A 25411-nucleotide genomic window follows, 5' to 3' on the forward strand; every position below is an offset into this window, starting at 1 on the left:
GTAAGACAGCACTTGTGAGATTTAAACTACTAGTGTATTTGCACGTTAATGTCCATGTGCTAGTAATGCAATAGTAGTGTGAATGTAGGATAGTACTATTGAAAATATAACTTAGTACACGTTTGATTGTAAGTTAATACTAGTGAAATCGTATCGCAGTGATGCATGTAATGCATTGCTAGGGAGATTGTAATTTAGTAGTGAACATGGGAAAATAGGAGTGTGCATGTAAAGTACTACTAGAGCTGTATTAGGATATTACTAGTGTGCATGTAATGTGACACAGTATGAATGTGTCCGTGCTGGCGATCTAACCCCCAGATGCATCAAGAACCCATTTTGCTATTCCTTAATATGAAAAATAGCGATTCGCTATTAATGAATAGCAAAATGCAATGCATGAAGAAATCACTAAAAAAATAGCGATTTCTTAAAATTCCGTAAATTGGGACTCGCAAATTGTGAGTTGCAATTAAGGAATACCTCCCCTTTCATTCCTATGGGCCTATAGGCCCATAGGAATGAATAGGAAGACATTCTCAATTTGCGATTCGCAATTAGCGAGTCGCAAATTGAGAATGCGATATCAAGGGTGCAGGAGTGTCCAAAGGACACCCTGTTGCACCCCCTGAAATTGATCAGTGCCCATATGTTGCACACACACATGCCCTTAGGGCATGTGTGTGCGCAACATGAAACTTTGAAAAATGCACTTTAGTGCATTTTTCAAAGTTTTTGCAAATTATCATGAAGTTCGAACTTCATGGTAATTTGCAAGCCCTATTAGCGAAATCGCTATTTTTAAACTTTAATGAGATTCCTTAAATGCAAGTAATCGCAATTTTGCGATTTCTTAATTTGCGATATTTACATTTGGGATGATTATTATTATTATTATTATTATGTTTCTTATATAGCGCCTGAATCGACCCCCGAAGGGGTATCTCCGCGCTTGCCTTGGGAATCCTAAATGCAAAAATACCGGTCGCAACTGCCCCTTTGCGAGCGGATTTTACCTTGATGCATCTATGCCTAAGTTACAAAACAAAGTCGCATGTAATGCAGTATTACAGTGACTGTGACGTAGTGCTAGTGTAACAGTGACATGTACTAGTGATTGTATCAGTGCTAGCGATCTAAGTTACAAAATAACGTCGCATGTAATGCAGTATTACAGAGACTGTGATGTAGTGCTAGTGTAATAGTGACGTGTACTAGTGAGAACATAACGCAGTGTATTTGTGCCCCAGGTCTCTAGCCATGAACCCGGTGCAGATTCCGGAGGCCTACATTGTAGGGGCGCAGCCCCTCTGCAGCCAGCTGGCAGGCCTGTCCCCAGGGCAGAAGAAGCTGTGCCAGCTGTACCAGGACCACATGCAGTACATTGGGGAAGGGGCAAAGACTGGCATCAAGGAGTGCCAGTTCCAGTTCAGGCACCGAAGATGGAACTGCAGCACCGTGGACAACATCTCTGTGTTTGGCAGAGTCATGCAGATAGGTAAGAGCCAGGCACTGCATCTTTTCAAGTGTCCCAGATAGGTGTTCAGATGCGCCTTGGTCCATCTGGGCCCACCATGTTCCTTTCACATCTATTCTTTCCAGTCCAGTCATGCCTGCCCCTCCCTTCAACCTGTTGGAAATGTTGCCCACCCCCCTCTATTGTTTCTTCATCTAACTGTATTGGATTGCCATCTATCTATGCAGCCCCTCAGTATAGCTATGTTGCTCTCCCTCTTAGAAGCATAACATGCATATTATGAAAGGTGAAAAACTAGAAAATCCATTCTGCTCCTCTTGATAAAGGATAGAGTAAACAACCTTCCCTCCTGTGGAATATGTGTGCAAAATAAGGATGCAAACAGATTGTGAAGCTTTTGCAAACTGATAATCAATATACTTTAACTGTTAGCGTTTTTTTTTTCTTATAAGGAAACTTAACACAAACAACGAATCTGTAAAAATACATGCTGGTTTACGAATTACATTAAAAAATGGCATAGCCCACAATTTTTAAAACTTTCATTTCTTTAATTCTAAGAAAAGGTACTTCAGAACAATTTTAGTCCTCTTTTCACATCAGAAATGCGGAGAAATACGTTGTCTCCACCCAGATGTAAAAACACTCCATTTGATTCTCTTTTTTAAACCATATTCCAGGAGGCGCAGCCTGTTGCTGACTCTTAAATATAAATATAGCAGCAATGTTTAAAAACTGTTGTGCCTCACTTTTCTTTGTACCTGTTGAACATGCTACAGACAGAAACCCCACTATTTCTCCCTCGTTAATTCACACTATTTTTAAAAAACAACTATCCATCGTTTTCCTCCAATCTATTTGCCCCCCAAAAAAGACTGCCTGCAAGTATCTAGTCTGTGATCCTATTATATTTGGAATTTCACCTTCTATCAGGGCTATAATTGAGCTTTATGTGGGATGCAAACGGTGGAGTCTATAAGGGGCATGTCCTATATAATTATGGGCGTGGCCCAAACCAATAAATGTTGTGCTCTCTGTAGTGTGCCACCCAACCGGTATTTTGGTGCGAGATTAAGTAAAATATGTGAAATACCAACAGAAACTAAATCACTGAAATGAAATACTTTAACATTTTCCTCTTTGATTGTTCAATAGTCGGTTAGTGTTATTTTTAAGTAAAGTTAAGGACATGAATATAGGATCTGATCGTCCGTTTCAATTTCCGTTTTAATTGCTAACCGGTCTAAGACCCAGAGGAACCCGTCCCACTTCAAGCCCTGTCTTTAATGATTGACATATAAAAGCAGGTAATACCCACACGTGCAGTCTTTAAATTTGCATCATTCAAACTGGCATAAAATGTTCCACTAGTCCATGAAATGCGACTTATTGGTGTCCACTCGTTGCTAAACATCACCTAAGACGGCTGCATCGAACCCCCTTCATTAAAAATATCGACTATCAGTCAACTTAGCGGTTCTAATGACAAGACGTAAGAGGAATGGAATGTTATTTTCCCTTGTACTTGAAACATATCAATTGTTGTTGGTGCTTGATTTTTTCCCCCCCCAGCTGATGTAAAGCAATACTTTCATATTTGTTCTTGAATTAGTAAATGCCAAATAACAATTGCCAAATAAGTTTTCCGGAGGCAAGATAATAATCAAAAGATAATTGTAATTTATAAAAAAGAAAACTAAGAAATGTTAGTGGATCGGTGCGAAGTGTTGATCATTGCAGGAAGGAATATTATGCAAGGTCCTGTCTCCCTTTTACTGTGAATGCGAGAAGAAACATTCTAGTAAAATTCACCAGGCCTAGATTAATTATATTTGATGACTTAAACATCCTCGCTAGATTTGTACAGAACACCCTACTCATGCTCGGTTTTAGCACATCTAATTTGCACCTTAAAATGAAAGTAAGTTCTTGAAAAGTGTCTCACCCAATCGATAGTTTGATGCAACATTGAAAGATTGGCTTATGACGTTTAGAGATGGAAACATATGCCCACTTACTTTTAAATGTAGAATAAGGTTGCACCTTTTACTTTCTAAACTGAGAACTGTACCAATATATTTTGCTTTAGGTTTGCTATGGGGAGAAATAGATTTGAATTGTATACTAGGCACCTTTGAAAAGATTTATCAAAAAGTAATGTGACTGCTACTTGCATGTTTGCTGTGCAGTTTAACTGGAATACAACTTGTTTTACGTTCTCCTGTATTTGTGGATTTTTTTTTAAATTTTGGGTGTGATGAGACACTACCTGTATATGTTCTCTGTAGTAACATTAGTTTGTTGAACATGCATGTGGTTCGGCCTTTTATCCCAATGTTACTGATGTAGATTGCATTGAGAATATCCATAGAAGGAAAGGTCAAAAACATGTTGCAGTCGATCCTACAATATGTTAGCTGTGTAGCGGGATTCCCTACATGCACCGGCTGCCTTCTAGCATAGGGAGGTTCCCCACACTGTGTGTGGTTGTGCACCAGGAGGGCATGTCATCTGTGTGTAAGTTGTATAACTTGATATTGTATCGCATCTAGTTGTGAAATCCTGCGTCTTATTTGGTGCCTTGCTGTGAACTGGGATACCCCAATGCTTGACTAGTATTGTCTGTGGATGTTGCATCCTGTGTCCATTGTATGGTGGAATATCCCCAGGCATGGGGAAACCCATCCCCTCTGCAGTTTCCAAGATATGCAACACTGTGTCTTGATGACTTCTGGGGTAGCCTACATTGTGTCAAGTTGTGCACCAGTACTTCCTATTGCGTCACCAGTTGTGTACCAGGATCTTTTGTCTGGTGCATGACTGTGCCACAATGTGTTTGAACCTGTGTTTGACGGGGTTACAAACTATGCATCATAATATCCAGATCCTTCACACATCTTCCCAACTGGGACTTATTTTCTAATTTGTTTCAGGATAAAGTAAAACGCCTCGTCTTCCTACAAGCTCAGAGAGCAACTAGCCTTGGGTAATTGGACAGCTACTCTTGATCTATAGGACCACAAGATGGATGGCGAATTCTAATTGGCTGTACTGATCGCTCTAAATTTCTCTGGCCAACGATCTTTGAGATTAAACCGGAAAGCTGAAAACATTGAGCGGGCGGTGAAAGTAGATGGCCTGTCCCAGTGCAGGGCCCCACGAGGTCCGGTTTCAGGGCACTTGGGAGAAAAGTTTGAGATGTAATTACATGGTATGGGAATTGGCAGTTTGCTTGTTGCAGCTTTGTGGGTCAGAGGGTGGAGCTCGGAACTGGAGCTAAATACAGAGATGTTCTGCCATCTTTGTGAGTCATGGGTGGACTGCATTTGCCACACTATCCACTTGGTGAAATGTGACTTATGGGGCTAGCATTTATCTGAGGAAAAATTGATGTTTCCCCGCAAGCAAACCGTTCTATCTTTCATTTATTTAGGAATATGTAACATTTGAACCCAAAGTACGTGGCATAGGACAGCGGCATATCATTTCTAATGAACTATTGAGAACTATAACTATTAAGAACAGAAGTATTACAGCGTTTTGATGCCAGGAGTCTAATTGAACTTATATGGAGGTACCAGTGCTTAGTTTGTGATAAAATAAGTGCCCAACACACTCCTACAAATGTGATATTTTGCACAATTTCAGGCCACCCGCAGCTATAAATATTGCCTGGACACACTGGAGTTATTTTTTAAATGCGTGTTTAGTTGTTAAACTAATGTGGTCTGCTAAGAAATACAGTACCACTATGTGGTGGACTGCCATAAATAAGTGCGGGTGTTAAGAATTAAGTACAAAGAACAACAGTTTGAATGAGGGTCCCAGGGCAGGATTAATGACCCACTACTAGACACATGCCCCAAACATACAAACTAATAACAAAAAGTGTCTAAGGGTCAGAACAAGGAACTGAACTGTGTGAACCATTCAAGACACAATTAAATAAATGACCAGGTAGTGATAAAACAAAATGTGCCGATATGTGTTGAAGACTTAACACAATGTCTCTAGGGTATGGAAAAATTTCTATCAGTTCCTGCTCGGTACCGCCCTTTATCATCATATGGATTCGCCTTATACCCGGGAGAATATGCTGTAAGCCACTAGATGTTCTTGTGACTCATGCTTAGCCATTGATTACTATACGTGTAAATGGATGATACAAAAACTGGTGTCTTAATGAGTAACTGATTTGCAGTGCAATAGTGAAATCATGTGAAAAGGTGAGGTATATAAAATTGGATAGAGGTGGATAGAGAATACATTTTAATAGTATCTCGCAATTTTTCCAAAACTAAAAACAATGGAAAGTGCCAACAGATTTAACATAATATCTGTTTGTAGGAGAGGCAGTTCCTTTTTCAGACCCGTAGACACTTTTTGTTATTAGTTAATAATTAAGTGCCAGTGCTGAGCACCGGTAAACACCGTCACAAATTAAGCACTGGGTGGTACAGAGACTGTATTAAAGACGCAAAAGCTTAATGGAAACTTGCAAAGAGCCTGATTTGAAATTAATAATTAGTCCGATAAGGAGATTTTAAAGTCTTACTGAAAAATAAAGCCGATTCGCTTTTCAGAATTTCAGAAGTGGATAATCGGTGCACTCTCCTAGTCTAAGAATATTGTGATCATGAAAGTGGGAAGTTTGTAATTGCCATGCACGCATGAATACTAGATGCCCAGTTCCAGCTTTCTTCCCCATTCTTGTGTCATAAGCTTTTCAGGTGGTTTACTAATTCCATTAAGACTGCTGGGCACATCATGGACCGGTTTTGGAAGACGGCCAGTAGGAACTAGGAAACAACCTGCTGCTTCCCTCAATGTGACTGGCTGCTCCTCAACCAATCACAATTAGAGGTTAGATCATTCCAAATATGAATAGCTGTGGCCTGCACCATCTAAGCTATTTGAAGTGCACAGAGGCATAGGCCACCCATGTTCTGAACCAGAAACTGACGTTTTATTTTAATTTGCCTTCCGAAAAATGTTTAGAGCAATGCATAGCAAGGCCAAATGCATTTTTGGTGAACTTTTCTCCCAGACCTATGCACTTGGTCATTACTATATCAAGTAAATCCAAAGAAGAGCACTTTAACGAAGCATCTAAGCGGAGTTCATTATGAAAAAAAAGATATGCCCAGCAGTTGGAGTGCGTTAAAAAACGGGCATGGGAAGTGTGATCCTGAGTGCAATGGAGGCGGTGTTAGTGAGAGTGTGGGCGGGGTCAAAGGCATGGCTGATAAAGAACAGAATATTAAATGATTTAATATATTATATATGTTTTTGTTGGTCTTTCAATTTCGGGTGTAAAACACACACCTTTCATGAAAAATAAATGCACGAGAAACTAATTATTAAGAAATGCACTAGTTTGTTATGAAACTTCTATTGGTTAATATAATCGCTGCAGGTTTTTGTAACAAGAGAGCCACAGGACTGAATCCTGGTTGGTGCAATGGAGAATAGGGGCTCATGTATTTTTACAGCTATTTGGTCCCAGTTTGTGACTGAAAACTCTAGGAATATGTTAGTCAGTATTTTAAACTTGCTGTACACTCAGTAAAAGATAGGTTGCCCCAAAATGCCCTAAAAGATTTAGGTTTAGGCTGTAAACTTGCTTTCAAAATATAGATTTTAGTAACACACAATCCGTATGCACCTAGTACAAACATTTTTATAAGTATTAAAAGCAGGCAGTCCAAATACTCAGCTAGTAACACTCCTACATTACCTCTCAAAAAGGATACATCTTTTGTCATCTTGAATCGTAACGTGACTCCATCAATTCAAGACCACAGTGGCTCCCAAGCAGCCTTTAGATTTGCATATTAACCCATTGCACATGTTTCCATGTCTTTCAGGTAGCAGGCATCCTGGTGAGAAGGCTTGTTTATTCTTTAGGTCTCTGTCCCTCTCTGTGCTCCACAGCACAGGAGACCCACTTTCCCCCCTCAACCAAGGTAGCTCTACAGTTGGAAATAGCGGTTTCAGGATTGTTGTCTTCTAATACGAAGTAGTACAACTGTTTTTGTTAAACTTAAAAACAAACAACAAAAAATGGGCATCTACTTCCCCAAAGATCATCCACTTCGACCTCTAGTTATAACCTGAAATTGGCACCACTAATAATAATTTTCATAATGAAAACCCAACCAATAGCATAGTAATACACATATCACACAAGACAAACTATGCCCGTCCACACTCACAAAACCATTTACACCTGCCAGGAAATCCTTTTCGAGATTATGCAGTTGTTAATAAAATAAGGACATTCTGTTGTAAACTCGAGTTGATGATCAAATTTCCCTTTGCAAATGGACCGTATCCTGTCTACTGATGTATTAGGAACCTAATACAGCTTGTATTCAAATACTACAAGACAGCACACATACCTCATTTCTAGTGGTGCACATGAAACTTATTTTAACAATTCCAAGTCACAATATTGTGCTAGTACAAATCTATCATTAGTGTAGCCTTGTAGCAAATAGGGAAATGTGAACGGTTCCAAGGTTTCATATTAAGTCCAAATCATTAGATGGTTATTCTTGTATTGCATTCTGATCTATCCCCTGTGCTGTGAAGTGTCCTATGATGGGAAGGCCTGTTTCAAGGTTCAATTGCAGGAGGATTTAAAGTGGCCATTGTAGATGGGCGATTGGTCAGTTCTGATTCATTAAGCTGAAGTATATAGTTCTAGAATAGAGCATTTGACTGGAGGGCTTTACCTTTCGATTAAAAAATGTTTCACCATTTGGATACCTGGCAGATGATTAGTCTGCACATGATTGAGATAAGTTGGACATGTGTTGTGTGTGATGTTCTATTGCATTAATGGAAGGTTATGATGATTCAAGATACAAACTTCAACTATTTTAACCAAGACAGACCAATGCACCATTTGCTGCAATTATTTCTACTTTATATGCAGTATGCACACAATGCCATGCACATGGAAATACAGGAAACTTCCAGAGAAGCAAATATGACTGATCTATCCATACATACCCATAGCACGCCATCTGGCACCATGGAAAAGGCCTAATCCATCAAACGCATGTCGCCTTTGCCAATCTGCGAAGGAGGACCTTACACACATCATTTGTATCTGCGAAGCTCTTGTGGACACAAGGCGTTCCATGCTTCGGCCCATATGGAACCAGAAGGGCGTAAAAACCTGCAGGCAGGCAGTGATGCTCTGTTTCAACCCTGAAGAGACCCAGTTAAACTGTAGAACAGTCAAATTCTTCGACATAGTGGCCAAAAAACTAAATGAAACAACACTTGGGCGAAATAACCCAATCTCATCAGGAGAATAGCGGACTCCCCTAATGGCCTTAAAAACTATAAGGCCATAAGTACCAAAGCAACGGCACTCACAATAAAAGATGAAATCACTCATAAGACTAAATGAAAAGACAGTTGGGTGCAACAATTAATTATATCAGGAGAATAGCGACTTCTCCAACGGCCTTACAAATCATAAGAACCACAAGTACTAAGGCCACGGCCAACAGGAAAAAGACTCATTAATTTACTATAGACTCTTTGTGATTTTATTAATGTGCAACACTTTTTCTAAAAGTTTTTTTTAAAGAAGTCAACGACTTTTAATCTATTGCTTAATATTGTGAGTTTTTATTAACTGTACAATAAAAAAAATTCGAATTCTGATCTATCCATATGCCACGCAAAAACACGATATGCATTTGCTTTTCTGTTATGTAGTAATTGCCAGAAACAACTGGAAAATAGTTAAACCAGTACAGTTGGGACTGAGCTATATAAAATATTAAAGAAAGGGTTGTGGTGTGATGGAGAGAGGAAGCTAAATGATTACTACCTCCACTATTTTACATAGCAACAATTCCTCAAGTAATTACTAAATGACCTTCTCGTGCCAGATGCAACAGCTTGATGTTATCCCTTCAAGGCTGCAACCCTTCACAACTTTAATAGCTATCCCTCTCAAGTTCAGTTCAACTGCTTCAAATGTAATTCACAAACTTAAGGGTGTGTGGCTTCAGCATAAACATTTACATAACCCTTATGCTACTCTACTGAATCATGCCTGTGTTCTTAAGGATAAGTAAATATGCTGATGAATCAGTATTCTACCTTTCAAAAAATGTCTTCATTACTATAGTGAACACAATGGAGTAGACCAATCAGCAGTCCCTCATTAAGTTCCTTCAACTGTATTCTTAGCCTTTTTTTGAGTGGCACTATACAAACGTGAACACTATGGTAGAAGTGGGCTTACCCAATGACATATCCTGTGTGTTCCGATCATAATAAGCATTATTTGAGGAACAACTGAGTAACAGATGGTTGTCTAAAAGTTCATACACACACAAACACACACAGATGTATAATTATTTGGAAAGGAGGCTGTCTGCTTTCAATCTAAAAGTACTAAAAGTCACTATTAAATTGAAGTGCCTTCAAACCTATTATCAAGCTGACTTTTAAGTGGTGCTATATATGTTTGTCAAAAATCCAAGTCACATATTAAAGCTTGCGCCCCTATGCTGTAATAAAGGGTGTGTGTGTGTGTATGTATATGTATGTATGCTATTCTGGTGGCGGCGTGGTGCAAGACTGCAGTTGCGGTGCATATATATATATTTTTTTTTTATCAAAGATTATCTATTGTGTTGCTCCACTGACCTACTCCTATATACATACATACACGCATACATACTTAAGGTTCCCCTGGCCATTACTAGAGGTTCCTCTCTTGTCAGATGCAAAATCTTGAAAATTCTTTCACAGAGCCTGCAATCCGTCAAGGTGTTACTAAAGTCATATGCAAAAATATTGAAATTCTTTAATGAAAGCGCTGTTCCATAAGTCGTTAATAGAGGTCCCGCTCCAGTCTGATGGAACTGCTTGAAATGACGGAGTCAAAATTACAGATCTCAATATTTTCTAAATAATTTATTCTAAGTAAGCGATGACACTCTATACTATGTGTACAAGCTAATATTGCCAGGAAAACACATATACCTTCAAATGACTAATTTTGGCTGCATATGGTTAGGTGGGCGTGAAAGCATGTGTAATCAAGTCTTGTAAACTAAAATGGTTTAACCCATTGATGGATCTTGTGCCCTGTGGTGGGAGTGGCTATTATTTGAGTAACAACTGAGCAATTTAATGGATAGAGATGGTTGACTAAAAGTCCTGGTATTTTTTTTATTAGTTTTTGTGAAAGCGGGCTGGCAGCCTTCAACTATACAGCATTAGCAGTTCCTAGTAAATTTAAGCGCCAACAAACTGATTCTTAGCAAACTGGCTTTAAATTACTTTTATAGGTTTATGCTTATAGTTCCAGTCACATATATTAAAGCCCCCTGCCTTATGTTGTATGCTGTGGTAGTAAGGAGCAAAACATCAGTGTTAGTGGAGAAACACAATAACAATATTTAATTAATGGTTTGTGTATATCTTTCCCTCCCTTTTTAGTGTGTGTATGTATGTGTGATTATTTATATATATATATATATATATATATATATATATCAATCAGTGACACTTATAAAGCGCGCTACATACCCGTAGGGTCTCAAGGCGCTGGGGGGGGGGGGGGGAGGGGAGCCGCTACTGCTCGAACAGCCAGGTCTTCAGCTTCTTCCTGAAGGAGAGGTGGTCTTGGGTCAGGCGCAGGTCGGTCGGGAGGGAGTTCCAGGTCTTGGCGGCCAGGTAGGAGAAGGACCTTCCTCCTGTAGTCGCTCTTCGGATGCGGGGGACGGCGGCGAGGGCGTGGTTGGCTGATCGGAGGTGGCGTTTGGGAGCGTAGAAGTTGACTCGGCTGTTGAGGTAGCTCGGGCCTTGGTCGTGTAGGGCTTTGTGTGCGTGGGTGAGGAGGCGGAAGGTGATTCTTTTGTTGACGGGGAGCCAGTGAAGGTCTCTCAGATGTCCGGAGATGTGGCTGGTTCGTGGGATGTCGAGGATGAGTCTGGCTGAGGCGTTCTGGATCCGCTGGAGTCTCTTCTGGAGCTTGGCGGTGGTACCGGCGTAGAAGGCGTTGCCGTAGTCCAGTCGGCTGGTGACGAGGGCCTGGGTGACGGTCTTCCTGGTCTCGGTGGGGATCCACCAGAAGATCTTCCGTAGCATGCGTAGGATGTTGAAGCATGCCGAGGAGACGTTGTTGACTTGCCTGGTCATGGAGAGGGAGGAGTCCAGGATGAAGCCCAGGTTGCGTGCATGGTCTGTCGGTTTGGGTGCGGTGCCCAGGGCGGGAGGCCACCAGGAGTCGTCCCAGGCGGAGGGTGAGGAGCCCAGGATGAGGACCTCCGTCTTGTCCGTCTATATATATATATATATCTCCAAAAAGAAAGCTCCGAGCTTTTGAAGCAGCACTCCAAGGAAATGGGTGTGTCTAAACCTTTTATTGAAGAATGCGGCATCATACAACCCAATGAATACCTTTCCCTGACGCGTTTCGGTGCTCCAAGCACCTTAATCATAGGGCGGCATGTATGGCAAACATGAAATGGACGGTCACCTCACTTCCCATCTCGGCATTCGCTCACCAGTAAGTGGCATGCTGGGTGTGGCAGTCTCAATTATTTAGTTTCAGTATGATCATGTTGTTTGCCTACGCTGTTTTCTGCCAATTTTAATAAAGTTCAATAGCTCTCTGGTGGGCCTCAGGTCGTATCTCTGCTTTCAAGTGTCCACAAATCCGTGCTACACAGGAGCCGCAGATCAGTATCCAGCCCCGCAGAATTTGAGTCCGGTAGAAACGGCGGTGCATGCTTCCACGGCCGGAAGCGCTGTGTAAGTAAATCCAAAAAGAAAGCTACGAGCTTTTGAAGCAGTACTCCACAGAAATGAGTTTGCCTAAACCTTTTATTGAAGAAGGCGGCGTCATACAACCCAATGAAAACGTAAAAGGTTTAGACAGGAGGACTATTGAACTTTATTAAAATTGGGAGAAAACAACGTAGGCAAACATGATTGTACTGAAACAAAATAATTGGGACTGCCACTTATAAATAAAAGTCACTCAAAGCCAGTTTGTTGAGAATCAGTTTGATGGCACTTAAATTTACTAGGAACTGCTCATGCTGTATAGTTGATGGAAAATGACGTGACAGTCCATTTCATGTTTGGCTGGATATATATATATATATATATATATATATATATATATACTTGAGCTTAACTATAACTTGCGTCCTCACAATGCACTGTTTATGACCTCCCATATTACATCACTCATGACATGGTCCGTGACATCACTGATAACCTCTTAAATGACATCACTGACAATAACATCATCCAGTGATTGAGTGTTTTCTAAAAGTTTCTCAGTGTTAAAGATATATACTAGGATATTACAAAAGTTAAATGAGTGTAGTTTGTGTACTACTAATGAATAAGTGATACTATTTGTAACACATATTATGAGATTGGCTGTGTGAGTGGTTGCATGGTTGAGTGAATGGCTGTGTGGGTAAGTTACTTGTAGGTGAGGGAGTGACTACGTGTGTGACTGAGTGGGTGTATCAGTGGTGTATGTGTGAGTACCTGGGTATGTGAAAGGCTATATAGGTAAGTGATGGGGGTGTGTGAGTGGGTGTATCAGTGAGTGGGTGTGTGAATAACTGTATGGGTGAGTGAATGTGAGAGTGGCTGTATGGGTGAGTCAGTGCTTGTCAATGACTGTATAGGTGAGTGAGTGCATATGTTAGTATCTATATGAGTAAGTGAGTGAATGTGTAAGTGACTGTACGGGTGAGTGGGTAGGTGTGTGAGTAGCTGTATGGGTGACTGACTCAGTGGCAATATGGGTATGTGAGTGGGTATTTTAGTGTTTGTATGTCTATATGAGGATGTGTGAGTGGCTGTATTTTTGGGTGGATGCATAAGTGACTGTATGGGTGAGTTAGTGGTTGTGTGAGGGGATGTGTGATTAGCTCTTTGAATCAGTGAACAGGTGTGTGAGTACTTGTATGGTTCCGTGAATGGATATGTGAGTGGTTGTGTGGGTGTAGGAATGGGTGTATGAGAGGTTGTGTAGGGGCTTGAGTGGGTGTGTGGGTGTTTGTCGATGATGTGCTTTGAGATGTCATCAGTGATGTCACTGAGCATGTCATGAGTGATGTAATATGTGAGATCATAAGCAGTGCATTGCGGGGAGTGTAAGTTATAGTTGGCTGAGAACTATAACTGCTGAATTTTTATGGTTCTGTATGAGTGAAATCTGAGCCTAATTATAACAATCCTGTAACATTTATTTTTTTCCCATTACATTTCTAAGGTTTAAAAAAATACATTTTCTAACTGTTTCCTTAGAGAGTTAGTGTGTGAGTGCATGGGTGTCTCATTGGGTATGTGAGGTAGTGCATGAGTGTCTCAATGGGTGCGTGAGTGTCTGTATGGGCCTGGGAGTGGCTGCATAAGCTTCTCACTGGGTGTGTGAGTGAATGCATGAGTGGGTCTGTGAGTGGGTGTGTGTGTCTCTCTGAGTGGGTCATTAGCAGCTGTATGAGTGGCGGTATGGGTCTGTGAGTAGGTGCATGAGTGTCTGAGTGGGTCTGTCAGTGGGTGTTTGAGTGCCTCACTATGTGAGTGGGTGTCTAATTGTCTGTGTCGGTGTGTCAGTAGCTGTGTAAGTGACTCAGCCACAAAGGAGCCGCACCTGCCCTTTTTATTCAACAAAATGCTACATTTTTGCACAAAATATCTTCTGAAGTTGAGTACTTTTTTTCTGGTTAATTACTAACTGCAACCTCATTGGGTAAATGTCCAGTGTGTATTCTACATTACATCTGTGTAATGGACCACGGGGAAATGTCACCATTGACCTTGTGTGCATTTGGCAATATGATTGTTCCTTTTGTGTCTTTATCCAGAAATCTTTGATAACATGAATCCTCCCATAGATAGGACCCTGAGACTGCTAAGAGGTAAATCGCAACCAAATAACAGTACTTCCTCTTAACTATATGAAATACGTGCTTCTTTGTTTTGTGGTAATGTCCTCATAATCCTCGGCATGAGATACACAAAACCAAAATAGTCAGCAAATGCACTGGGGGCCTTTTGGTAAGATGTCCACCATCCTGACAAAAGGCAGGAAGACCTTTGCATACAACTAAAATGGGCGGGGAAGCCTGGCCAGGTATTAAAAGGGGAGAGGGGCATGTGCCCCCACTTCCTGGGCTGATTTTGGCCCGGGCCCAGTGACAATACAGTAGAAGGTTGTGTGGCCCGCCACCACGGTCCGATTTCGGCCCTGTGGACCCTACCCACCTGGGCCCGGCAATAATAGAATGAGGAAGGGGGTCATGTGGCCCCCCTCCCTGGGCTGATTTCTACTCTGGGGACCCCTTCCTCAGGGTCCTTCCCATAATTGAATGGGGAGAGGTGGGCCATGCCGCCCACCTCCCCAGGTTGATTTTGGCACCGTAGACCCCATCCCCAGGCCATGTTTTCTTGGGTGCCTTGGAGCCTACCTACGGCGCTTTAGGACTGCGGGGGAAATCTCAAGGCCCCTGCAGTCCCAGCCCGCTCTACGCCTCCTGCGGGAACTGGCATTGCTATTGCTAACATGGAGCTGCTGGCAATGCAGATGCCTGTGTGCAAGAGCAACATTTTCATCTTATTCACTGCCTGCATGGCTTCAGGAAGATAAAGCAATGAAAACCTCAGCTTCCAACAAGCGGGTGCCATTTAACAGCTCCCATTTGCTGGAAGTGGAGTGTTTCTTTTGGTTGGCAGGAGCTGTCAAAGCCCCTACCAAGAAAAAGCAAACCGCTATGTTCTGGGGGTAGGCACCCCTGGACATAGCAGGAGCTGGCCCTTGGGGGTAGTAGTCCCCAGGGACATGTATAAATCCAAGAGGCTGGGCCACACTGCCCCCCTCCTTTGAGTTTCAAGCTCCTGCCCTGGGAAGGTGGTGGTCCCTGGGGCAGAGAACGGCACAGGAGAGGGCCATGTAGCCCACATCCTTAAGAAAAAAAAAACCTCCAGGTTTCTGCGGACCCCCTCCATGTGTGATTTAGCCCCGGGGAGATGGCGTTCCCTGGGGATTCTTAGAAGCTTATGATGGGGTCCTGGCCGTGTGACCCCCCCTTGAATATTAAAAACAAAATCATTTTTTTTTGTCCTTCACTTATTTTACATTCTCCGCTTGACGGATCACCACAAAACTTTCCATTTACAACACGAACTAACAGCACACTTTTTTGGGGAACGTTTTGTAAAGATTTGTTAAACAGCACGAAAGATACAGGCAAGTCAAAAAACGCTTTTTCTATGGAAAAATTTCTTAACTATAACTACCTACTGGCAACTGCCAGGAAGGTCTCTATTAATTTATATTCACACACCTGCATTTTCTCAAGTCCTTACTGGAGGAATCAAGTCTGAGGCCAACAAGTCAGATGCCAAAACATTAAAATTCTTTCATGAAGTTGCTCTTCCTCAAGTCATTACTAGTGGTCCCTCTAGAGTCCGATGAAAATCTTCAAAATTCTTTCATAAAGTTGCTGTTTCTCAAGGCATTACTAGACGTCCCTCATCGAGTCAGATTTGAAATAACTGAAATTCATATGTGAAGCTTCAGTTCCACAAGCCATTACTAGAATTCTCTGGCAAGTCGAATTCCACTGCTTTAAATATTCATCACAAACATGAGGGTGTGTGGCTTCAATCTTTATATTTGTATATACACTCTAGCTACTCAAATGATCAGTGCTCTCTGTAGGATACATAAATAAACACTGTTTTATAATCAGGATTCACCATTGCAACTTGCAATTAAGGTCAAAAAGTGTTATGGAAATAGTTGATGACATCCTACTTTACAAAGTGTGGTTAGCAGCCACAGAGAAGTACAAGTGTCTAAAAAGTTCTGTTCTTACGAAACTATTGTTTAGGTGTATGTATACATGTACAAGGGCAAATGCTCTCACTCAAAGTAAAAGCACAGAATGACTAGAGTTGGCTGGTCGGTTGACCTACATTTTGTTGTGGTGGGGAGGAGCATAATTTCAGTGACCTTTGAACAGACCACCTGTGAGTGATTGAAAAATCATATATATGCATGTATATTTTGGAAAACATGAGGCTGGCATGACTTCTAATGGTGTTTTTAGGCCAGGCCGGGGCTAAAAAGCAGTGTTTGCATAGGACAATTAAAAGAAGATCTGGGAAGTGAATATTTTTCCTCATTTTTTTAATTTAGTCGCATAAAATGTGTTCAAGTGAATCAGTTTTTCGTGTATGTCTGTCACTAGTGTGGACTCTTAGTGCATGTGGTCATGTGATCAGGCGGTGATGCATAGGTGCTCTTAATTGGGTGTCTGAGTGTATTATGGCACCAATCTGAAAGGCTTGGAATTCGGTCACAGGAACCTGTCAGGTGTATATTGGTTATACCACGCATGTGTGGCCATGCAGGGCATGCTATTGATAGTATGTTTTTATTGGTTAGGCAAAATGTTATGTGCATCTGTTAAGTGCATTCACAACATTACTATCGTCACAATTCCCTTTCATAATATGCGCTTCAATTTTATTGCTCAGATTCTTACTGACTGGAGTCCAAGTGACTTGTTGAGCTTGAGTTTTGTTGTTGTGTGAGAACGTAGTCTCATAAAAAGGGTAGTGTTTCTTGTGGGACAGGATTGATGTGGCAAGATGTATTTGTGGTGTCTAAAATGTCCCTTGTCCAACTGGTTGACCATTGATCCGGTTGTGTATTTTGGCATGCATGCATGCGCAGGAAGGTTACGTTTACTTTGGTGAGTGAAAAAACTTTTATTGTTGAGGAGGCTAGCAGGAGCTCTGTTGGGGACTGAACATTGCCATTCTTTTATCCTTTGGTACTATGGTAAATTTCATTAAAAGGAATGGGCATGCACTTGTTGGGGGTGACGGTAGAGTAACTGCTGTACCAGTACATCTAAAGTCTGTACACTTTATTCTTGTATCCCCTTCTGGTACGTGTGGTCCTAGGACTCTTGAGCAAATGCCCTACCTCTGTTTATCACTCTTGTAGAGTGACATCTTGCCATTTGTATGCGCCAATGTTTATTGGCTGCTTGAAAATCTTCTCTCTGTGCTTGTAGGATATACTGCTTTTTACCCGATTTGCTGCGGCCGGAATACCCCCACGTTGCTGATGAATTCGATGCGTGCACAGTTTGGACCTCCCCCGGCCGTCCTCCGCACATGCCCACCATGACGTCAGACGGCCAGGGGCCGTCCGACGCATGGAAGAGGTTATAGAGATTCAAATTAAGATTCCTGGATTTTAGGCTTCAGTTGCCTTTAGTGCTGATTGCTTTTAGTTTCTTAGTTACCATCTATGTGTGGAGGAACCATTTACATATTATGTTCAAGAGTGACACCTTATTCTTGCTACTGAGATGACTGCATTATTGTGATGTGTCTGTGTGTAGTTAAATTTTGTATTTACAATTGATGAGTTAGTTATTACTTTGTATGCCCATTTACTCTGTAACGTGAGTGTGGTGGTAGGTCTCAAGAGTTATTTATGTTGTCAATGTTATGATGTAAGATTTGAGAGCTCAGGTTTTCTTTATTCTAAGCACAGACAGCCCATAGGCAAGAAAGTGTGATTATTTTGATGCCATTTGTGCCTTTGAATTGTGCTGTAGGCGTTGAGTGTTTGTGTGTTTTGTGCAGATGCAGAGCGATAGATTAGCATCTACATGCACACGTGTTTGTATTCGCATGTTGTGTTGGTGCACTTAACATGTTTGTTTTGTGCCTGTGATTTTAGGTTTTGAGGTGTGGTATGTTTAATGATGTCTAAACAAGATTGTTGTGTTGTTCCTAAGGAAGAGAAGAGAATGACAGTCTGTGATGCAGATGATTTATGGCAGGGTAACCTGGCGGTAGCCCTGGGGAATCCATTTTGTTGGATTTAATGCCTTCACACACCCTTTCAGGTGTCATGTTTCATCATTTGGGCCTGCTCCTCGTTTGGTCAGCGGTGCAATACCCAACAGGCAACACCTCATAGAGGGGCTCTTTAGCGGAGATCTTTTTCCAACAGCCGTATAGATGAAGTGCGGGTGTGGGGCCAGAACAATGGGGTAGACGTGATGTTGTGTTGTTAAAATAAAGCTAGTGGTACCAGGAATGCTTTATTCAGAAGGGCCACTGCTTTAATTAAAAGCAATTATTCTAGAGGAGAGTGGTGTAAAATGATGTTTCCAACTGTCATCTAGAATTTGTGTAGTCCGGTCAACATGTTTCTCGCTACTGTGTAATTTGTCTAGCGATTCTTCAGGACCCGGTTGACTATTAGCAAGTATCTAATGTTATAAAACTGTCTACACTAATACCCTAGAGTGTGGTGCTTCTATTCTCTTGTAGGCTACCACATTGGTGGGTAAGGGGAAACTTAATATTATATTACCCTTCTTCTAGTTGTGATTGTCAGTACCTAAAGTTAAAAACAATCTGACAACGACAGTGTCCAGCGGGTAAAGCTCCAGGGAGTTCTTCCACCATAAGGTTGGTAATGCCTGGGCTTCGCTGACTGCACCTCCCCTTCGCCGCTGGAACCGGGTGTTAAATGATGAACATTGAGTTAAAGCATTCTAAAAATGGAACCTACAGACATTCACATACATTTGCAGCATCTAATTCCATTCAATTTCCCAGAAATGATCCATGCCATGCAAAAGTTTTTAATGCCCACTCTATCTTGGAGATTGTACATAAATTGTATTTGATCAAATAAAGGTTTCAGTCTTTAGTAAATTAATACTAGTGTTTGGAAGTTGATTACAGATCTTTTGATAAAAGGGTAAAGTGCCCTCTAGTTTTAGTTCACTGTCTAACACTTGTTGAATTCTCTTCATACAGGAAGCAGGGAGACTGCCTTCACCTACTCCATCAGTGCAGCGGGGGTTGTGAATGCAGTGAGCCGGGCCTGCCGAGAGGGAGAGCTCTCCACGTGTGGCTGCAGCAGGGCTGCTCGGCCCAAAGACCTGCAAAGGGACTGGCTCTGGGGGGGCTGTGGAGACAACCTGGACTATGGCTACCGCTTTGCAAAGGAATTTGTTGATGCCAGAGAGAGAGAAAAAATACACCAGAAAGGGTCCTACGAGAGCTCGCGGACATTAATGAATCTTCATAACAACGAAGCAGGAAGAAGAGTAAGTAGGGGCGCAATGAGGCAAGATGTACATGCCACCTAAAAAGCACTGATCAATAACTGATGTTACTTGGTTTCAATCTATAAGGCTGCATGGCTCATGCTGTATGTAGTAGAGTATCTGAAGCATTGCACCTGAGGCTTCCGTGTTAAGGTGCGGACACACTGTAAGGCTGCATGGCTTGTGCTGTATGTAGTAGCTCATCTGTAGCATGGTATTATGTGGCTTCCATGTTGAGGTGTGGACACTTTATATGTGGTGGATTTCTGGTTAAAGTAGGGGCCTTTCTGTATCACTGTACCACAGGGTCATGCTGTACATAGACATTATTTGAAGATTTGGGATAAGGTGGGACCTATGGTTGGCACTATGCCACTGGCTCATGCTCTAGGCAGTAACTATTTAAAGCATGATTATTATTATTTATTATTATTATTTGTAGGGCGCACACATCATCCCCAAGGGGATCTCCAGGTGCCTGGGTAATGGACAACCTAGTGTGGGAAATGCTCATTAAAACAGCCAGGTTTTACTATGTTTCTTAAAGAAAGCCAGACTGGGACAGGCCCGAAGATCCTCTGGTAGACTGTTCCAGTACCTGGGAGCTAGATAGGAAAAGGCAAGGCCACCCATCGTAACTTTCCTGATTCTCCAAGTGCAAAGAAGCTTATGGCCACTAGATCTTAACTGGCGAGCTGGGATATACCATTCTAGTTACTTATTTGGGTATACTGGACATAGTCCATGGAGAGATTTGAACACCAGCCATAGAAGCTTAAAAACTGCTCTTTTTCTGATGGGGAGCCAGTGCAACTCTCTCAGCAGAGGTAGAGATGGAGTTTGTGCTGGCTTATTCAATGCCATGCGTGCAGCTGTATTTTGGACCACTTGCAGCCTTGACAACAGATCTTCCCTAATCCCTACCGGTAGAGAATTTCCGTAATCTAGTCTACTGACTAGAAGCGCCTGTATCAGGACCCTTCTGTTAGAAAAAGGAATCCAGGGAAGATCTTTCTCAGCATGCGCATCAAACCGAAGCACTTGCTTGATAGGTCTTGACATGATTCTCCATCGAAAGGCTGTTATCGATTTCAATGCCCAAGTTCTTTGCCCATTTTTTTTGAGTGGGAGCTTCTCCTAATTCTGCTGGCCACCACTCCTCCGTCCATAACTCCTCAGCTTTCCCGAACAGTAATATATCTGTTTTGCTGGAATTAAGCTGTAGGAAGTTCTTGCTCATCCATGTGGCTATTTTTAGCATGCAGATCTTAAATCTTTTTCTGGTCACACCAGGCCCTTCTCTATGGGGACTATCACCTGAGTGTCGCCCGCATAAGAGATAGTTTGGAACCTGCAACATCTAATAATGGTGGTCAGGGAGGACACCTAGATATTGAACAAGGTGGAACCCTGTGGTACCTCCTTGTCCACCATTGTAGTCTGGGACACAAATGTGTCCAATTATACACATTGGGATCTGTCTGACAAAAAACTATGCATCCACTCGAATGCCTTTCCTCTGACACCAATCTCTCGCAGCTTATCCAAAAGGATTCTGTGAGAGATGGTGTCAAAGGCTGCCGACAGATCTAGGAGGACGAACATTGTAGGGGTTTCCTCGTCCAGCAGCATCCTAATTGAGTCTGTTACCTCCGTCAAGGCAGACTTGGTGCTATAACAGGCACGGAAAGCTGACTGCGAGGGGTCGAGCAAATTATGATGTTCCAGATAGTCTGAAAGTTGTCGTTAAGCAAGGTTTTGCATTATTTTTGAGCAACAAGGGAGGAGAGAGATTGGTTCCTATGTTGTGGCTGTGGTTCATCTAAAGCAATTAATGAAAAGCAATAAGGTGCTGGGGTCTCTTGTCAATGCTGTTACCCAATTAAAGCACTTTGCATTGCCATGGTATGTTAATCAGTGAACTATGGGCTCAGACTAAAGGCAGCAATCTCTTAAAAGAATTGCATCATGGGTTTACAAAGTAACTTTGTGTCATGTCAGCAGTTTACCCATGATCCTATGCTGAAGCCGTGGCTCATTTACATAATTGTACCATAGACACTGAATGAAGTCTGTGCTCATTGAAAGGCATTGCACCACGGTACTGCACAGTAAAGTTGTGACCAAGTAGGCCTTGCAACGTGGGCTCCAGTGCTCAGGCAACGGCCCATTTAAAGCGGTGTGCCAGTGGCTCTGGTGACTGCTGTTCTAGCCTTCGAACTCGCGCAGCCATGTTGACTTTTCATAAAGATGTCATCAGGCATTGATGCAGCGAATATGAACATAATGCAATCTTGATGGACTTCCAACTATAGGATTAACACAGAGTTGTGTTCACACGTGGAAAGAGCCCTTAAAGGCGTTATCTGGCGGAATATTTACTTTAGAAATAAAAACATTCCATTATTTCTCTGACATCACTGCCAGCGGAGATTTCAGCGCCGGAATAATGGGCTCTTTATTTGAAGAGTGGAAGGGAATGAAACGCCCATTGCTGGAGTGGCCCGTTTCCCCAGACGGCTTCTTCTCAACAATTATTAGTTAAAATATCATCCGTTAAAAAAAAAAAATCCAAACCTTACTTGTCTTTCGTTCTGGAAAGACTTCTAAACAGCGCATCAGCGCGTCCACGGTCTTGCATTGCGCTTTGCAAATTGCATTAACGTTGTGGTTTCACGGACTGGGTAACATCACATTTAAATGCACTAACACGGCAGCCTAATTCATATAGAATAATGTGAGCCGAGGATACAAGTGTGAGTGGGCTGGCGTGTGATGGCTCTGTTCACGTCATTCCTTGCACAGGTAGATCATTGTGTGATGGAATACACTAGCAGGCATGTAATGGCGGCCACCCATGAGCCATTCCCCCCTCCGTCTTTTTTAGACCATATTTAGCTTCCAGCTTTAGCCTTGCTGTGGACATGGCTATGCAAGGCACCGACGGCTGTCAATTATTTGCTTTTGCTTGGAACTCAACTTGGTGCAAGAAAGAGGTGCTGTAAAATGGACAATGACCTATGCAGCAATTCAGAACAATCTGTTATTAGATGCAGTTCAGTGTAAATTGCTTAGCTTGCAGCTCTGTGTCAGAAAGAAACTGCAGGGAAGTAGTCCGGCTACAGCAGAAAAGTCTGAGGTGTGGGGGAAGATTGTGTCTTACTCATTAACACAAACTACAAGTAAAACCGAGAGCTCTCAGAAAATTCTACCTCGAAATAAAAAAACCTATCAGTGTTTTAAATTGGAGACCGAATGCAAAAGCTTTGTTTTGATATGTTAAATTGATTATATACCCAAGAGATTTCTGGAGGTGCTTCTAACTCGGACACTTTTCAGACTGTAGGTACAGACATTATACACCTAATAAGGTGGCGTGGTTGTGTTACTTATTTTTTTTATTAATAAATATAGGTGGTGCTAAATTAGAAGATATAATTATGAGAAGATGGGCAATGCATCCTTGAGACTTAAAACTATTTTTGGAGAGTCTATATCTTGATTGGGAATGCATTTTTGTGCACTGTTTTTAAATCATTTCGGCGGTTCATATTAAAGGAACACACTTTTTTCTTTTATGAAGTGGTCTAGCTGTACCATGTAGCTCTATCTTGTCCAATATAGGCTGTGATAAATATACTCCTTTTGCTGCTGTGTAGCAACAATGCATGATCAAAACTTAGTTCCAGTTCTTGAAGATGTATGATGTTGGATTGTTGACTGCGTTGTACATTTGTGTACTTCTTTGTGGCTCTGCTTATTCCCCATCTTTCTTTTAGTTTGCATTTATCTCAAGTTCAGATTTTACAAATGCCAATAAAATAATTGTCCTCGAATGCGCTTGTACCAGCAAGTGACTTTACTTAGTAACATTTATGAAATTATGAAGTAGTCAGAAGTATAATTTTCAGATCCTCACTAATGTTTGTGTCTCGCTCTTCTTTAGACAGTCTATAATTTGGCTGATGTGGCTTGCAAGTGCCACGGGGTTTCTGGCTCTTGCAGCTTGAAGACCTGCTGGCTACAGTTGGCCGACTTCCGCAAGGTGGGGGACTTCCTGAAGGAAAAATACGACAGCGCTGCCTCTATGAAGCTGAACAGCCGGGGGAAGCTGGTGCAGGTGAATAGCAGGTTTAACCCACCCACCACAAATGACCTAGTATATGTGGACCCGAGCCCTGACTACTGTGTGCGCAACGAGAGCACAGGATCCATGGGTACCCAAGGCCGGCTTTGCAACAAGACCTCAGAGGGCATGGACGGTTGTGAGCTAATGTGCTGTGGTCGGGGCTACGACCAGTTTAAGACCGTGCAGACTGAGCGTTGCCACTGCAAGTTCCACTGGTGTTGCTATGTCAAATGCAAAAAGTGCACTGAGATTGTGGACCAGTTTGTGTGCAAATAGTGCTTGTATGCAAACCCTGGGACTAATGTATATCCACTTTATTTATGGAGCTCAGGCAATGCGAGGCTGGACGAACTCTGAGACAGGAACTTTATCTTCACTTGTTTGAGAACTGCTGTATGGCAGAGATGGTGACAGAACCTGAAAGAAGCTATTTATTTACAAAAAAAGACGTTCTTGACTTGCATCACAGTAAGGGAAAGTAACTATGATCTAAGGACATGGGCTGCCAGGTGCATTTGTAATAGCCAATCACAGGAGGATGCACCATTTCATCTGAACAGACTGACAATCATGCACCAGTGCATAATTGATCTGCAGACCAAGTAAAACGCACATGCACACTCCTACTGCTTAAAAGTTATTACTGCATTTGGTCAGTTGTCCAAGTGGTGCTCTTTGTGGAGAGGCTGTATATTGAAATCTGGTGTCAGGGATAGAATTTAATGATGTATGAATGTTGAAAGCAAAACGTTTGTTTTGTGTGCTACAAAAAATAACTTTTACCTAGTAGCTTTGGGGTCAAAAGGGGAAACATGGGAAACATGTTACATTGAGCAATAGCACCAGGACCTGCAAGTACTATGCATCTGAATGCCAAAAACTGGTAAAATCTATGTTGGGGTTTTATTATGCACTTCATGTTCCACAGCACACTTCATCGGCCACTCATTTTCATTTTTCTGCCATTTCGCAGCGGAAGAACTGTGCCTTATTTTTGTTGATCACTTTAGGAAAAGCAATTGGGCCTTTGCAGCACCACATACAACACGCTCAATTTCTCCTCATTGCTAGGCCATTGTATCTGGTAGCCATTTGGATTGCAGGGAGACAAAGACTGGTTCAAAAGTCCATTCTGTGCGAGTAGATCTGGTTTACTGCAGGTTTAGTAAAAGTTGTGTTTACTGTTGTGACAATAGAGCTTCATAATATTTTAAAACAGCAGCCAGGCTACATTTTACAGAACCCTGCATCAGCACAATGTATCCTGTGTACTAAGATGTCATAATACTCACGCTTAACATATAGTTATACACTAAACTGTTCTTGCATTATGTGAACAGTTACATATAGGGGAACAACGTGGTCTGCTGGTGTCTGGTATTTGGAAAATTGTGTGTGTACGTGTGTGTGTATGTAGGTATGTGTGTGTGTATGTGTATGTATGTGTGTGTGTATATATATATATATATATATATATATATATATATATATATATATATATATAATGTGTGTGTATATACACACACACACACTTCATTAAAGGCAATGAAAGAGATCAAAACTGTGTTTATTTACAAATGTAGTTAGGGAACAAATTTCTAATTTTATTGCATTAAGAAATATTACTGGATTGGGATTCTTTTT

The 25411-nt window shown here is 41.8% G+C and overlaps 1 protein-coding gene across 1 annotated transcript in view; it reads left to right on the forward strand.

Annotated features, from left to right (window-relative positions):
- Window positions 1–25211, forward strand: part of WNT5A (Wnt family member 5A) — a 46235-nt gene extending 21024 nt beyond the window's left edge. Inside the window, exons 3-5 of the mRNA XM_086939134.1 lie at window positions 1251–1498; window positions 19346–19638; window positions 23585–25211. Of these exons, the coding sequence (XP_086795260.1) occupies window positions 1251–1498; window positions 19346–19638; window positions 23585–24043 (1000 nt within the window). The 3' untranslated portion in view covers window positions 24044–25211. The remainder of the gene's footprint in view (window positions 1–1250; window positions 1499–19345; window positions 19639–23584) is intronic.
- The last annotated feature ends 200 nt before the right edge of the window (window positions 25212–25411 follow it).

The sequence above is a fragment of the Lissotriton vulgaris genome, chromosome 9 (assembly GCF_964263255.1).
Source record: "Lissotriton vulgaris chromosome 9, aLisVul1.2, whole genome shotgun sequence".
Taxonomy (NCBI): domain Eukaryota; kingdom Metazoa; phylum Chordata; class Amphibia; order Caudata; family Salamandridae; genus Lissotriton; species Lissotriton vulgaris.